Source organism: Glycine soja, chromosome 8, assembly GCF_004193775.1.
Source record: "Glycine soja cultivar W05 chromosome 8, ASM419377v2, whole genome shotgun sequence".
NCBI classification, from domain to species: Eukaryota; Viridiplantae; Streptophyta; class Magnoliopsida; order Fabales; family Fabaceae; genus Glycine; species Glycine soja.
In genome coordinates this window covers 4,543,511-4,545,536 of record NC_041009.1, presented here as the reverse complement: position 1 = coordinate 4,545,536, position 2,026 = coordinate 4,543,511, and the positions used below count along the sequence as shown (strand labels likewise).

The window sequence follows — 2,026 nt, the reverse complement described above, 5'->3', positions numbered from 1 at the left end:
ATCTATAACACTTTCATTTAAAGCCATAAGCCATTATATAGATTACATGAGTCACTCCAGTGATTAAAATAATCGAATAGATCTTACACATAATCAACAACTACAAAAATAAATTACGGAAAATTGATTTTCCAACTAATGGGAAAGAGGTGGTATACTCTGCTCATGTCTGAAGAAGTTCTCGGGATCAACCTTAGATTTCACTCTCACCAATCTTTTAAAGTTACCTTTGAAATACTTGCTCCCATAACTTTGAGCAATGTTCATGTTTGTTGCATTACTTGGAAAATTGGAACCTATATCAAGGTCCCTATAGTTGAGAAATGCCTCCCTTGGCGAGTGTGAAACATATGGGGTCATAAATTCATAGAATGACCTTGAAATGTTCAGGTAACGATTAGCAGCATCAACCCCATCTTGTCCCCAAGTGGTTAAGTATTCAATCAAGAACAAGTTCCCTGCTCTATGAGGAAATGGAGTTTCTGATGGTGAAATCTCATGCATCTTCCCACCATAAGGATTCCATTCCATCCTCACACTCTCACTTTTAATCATAAGCTTCCACATGGATTTAAGAGCACTTTTTCTAATGGGCCTCTTCACATAATCTGACATGGTTTTGAAGCTATATGAAAGGGGCTCTTTGGGCACATCAAGCAAAGCCTTAATAGGGGTCCCAATAGGGTAATTGAACCAATAAAGGGTGGAATTGATCCATGGCATTTCAATGCAGTCACTTTGCTTCAAACCCAATTCAGGAAAACTCTCATTTACCAAACTCAACATTTGATCACTTTTTCCCAAGAACAAACCAATAAAAGTAACCTTTATGGTCTTGTTCTTGGCCTTTTGAGTACCATCAACAACATCATGCATCACTCTTATGAAAAGATCGTCATGCAATTTTGTTGCAATCAATTGCCACTTGTAAACAAGACCCTTTGCACCATCTTCCAAGTTTCTCATCACTTTGAAAACAGTCACTTTTGGAGTCACATAAACCAACTTGATCTTCCATGAAAGAATGACACCAAAACTACCACCACCTCCTCCTCTTATAGCCCAAAACAGATCTTCCCCCATTGACTTTCTGTCAAGAATGTTACCATTGACATCAACCAATTTTGCATCAATGATATTATCAACAGAAAGACCATATTTTCTCATGAGATTTCCATAGCCACCACCAGAGAAGTGGCCACCAGCACCCACAGTGGGGCAAACCCCAGCAGGGAAACCATGAACACCACTTTTCTCTGAAATGTGATAGTAAACATCACCAAGTGTTGCACCAGATTCAGCCCATGCTGTTCCACTTTCAATGTCTACATCAACTGATCCAAAATGAAACATGTCAAGAACAACAAAAGGCACGTCCGAAACATACGAAAGGCCTTCACAGTCATGGCCACCACTTCGGATCCTAATCTGAATTCCATTGCTCTTGGCACACACAACAGTGCCTTGCACATGTGACTCATCAAGAGCAGTCACAATAGCCAAAGGTTTCGGTGCTGTTGGTGCAGAAAATCTGTGGTTGTATGTGTGCATGTGCAAGATAGATAAAAATGAAGGATTTTGTGGGGTGTAAATGGCTTTTGTTATTGAAGGGCTTGAGTGCTTTGAAAGACAATGGAGAAAGTTTTCAAGGGGTGATGAATCCGAAGTTGCAGAAAGTAGAAAGATTAGTGTTGAGAGGACAAACCATAATGGTTTGATAGTGCTCATCTTTGTGGATCGGTTCAGTGTTTGTGCGTTGCAATATATTCAAGAAGCCACGGTTGATTATATCAAAGCTGAAACTGAAACAATATTGCTATATAGTATATAGTACTACCTTGATAGCTATATAACTACTATAAATAATAAAAGGACAGTTTCATGCATGTGGAAGGATTTGGGATGTTACATTTTATGGAATATTTTCGCATCCCGATTTCCTTGTTGATAAATATATAACAATGAATAGACCACTTTTACTATGTTTATATTCGGGCCAATTTGACTGGAACGTAATGCTGGAATA

General features: G+C 38.6%; 1 protein-coding gene across 1 annotated transcript; it reads right to left on the bottom strand.

Moving 5' to 3' along the window:
• Positions 1-1,766, bottom strand: LOC114422146 (berberine bridge enzyme-like 17). Its single transcript, XM_028388361.1, has one exon. The coding sequence runs from the start codon at positions 1,726-1,728 to the stop codon at positions 136-138; it is 1,593 nt and encodes a 530-aa protein (XP_028244162.1). The 5' UTR covers positions 1,729-1,766; the 3' UTR covers positions 1-135.
• Positions 1,767-2,026: the final 260 nt, after the last annotated feature.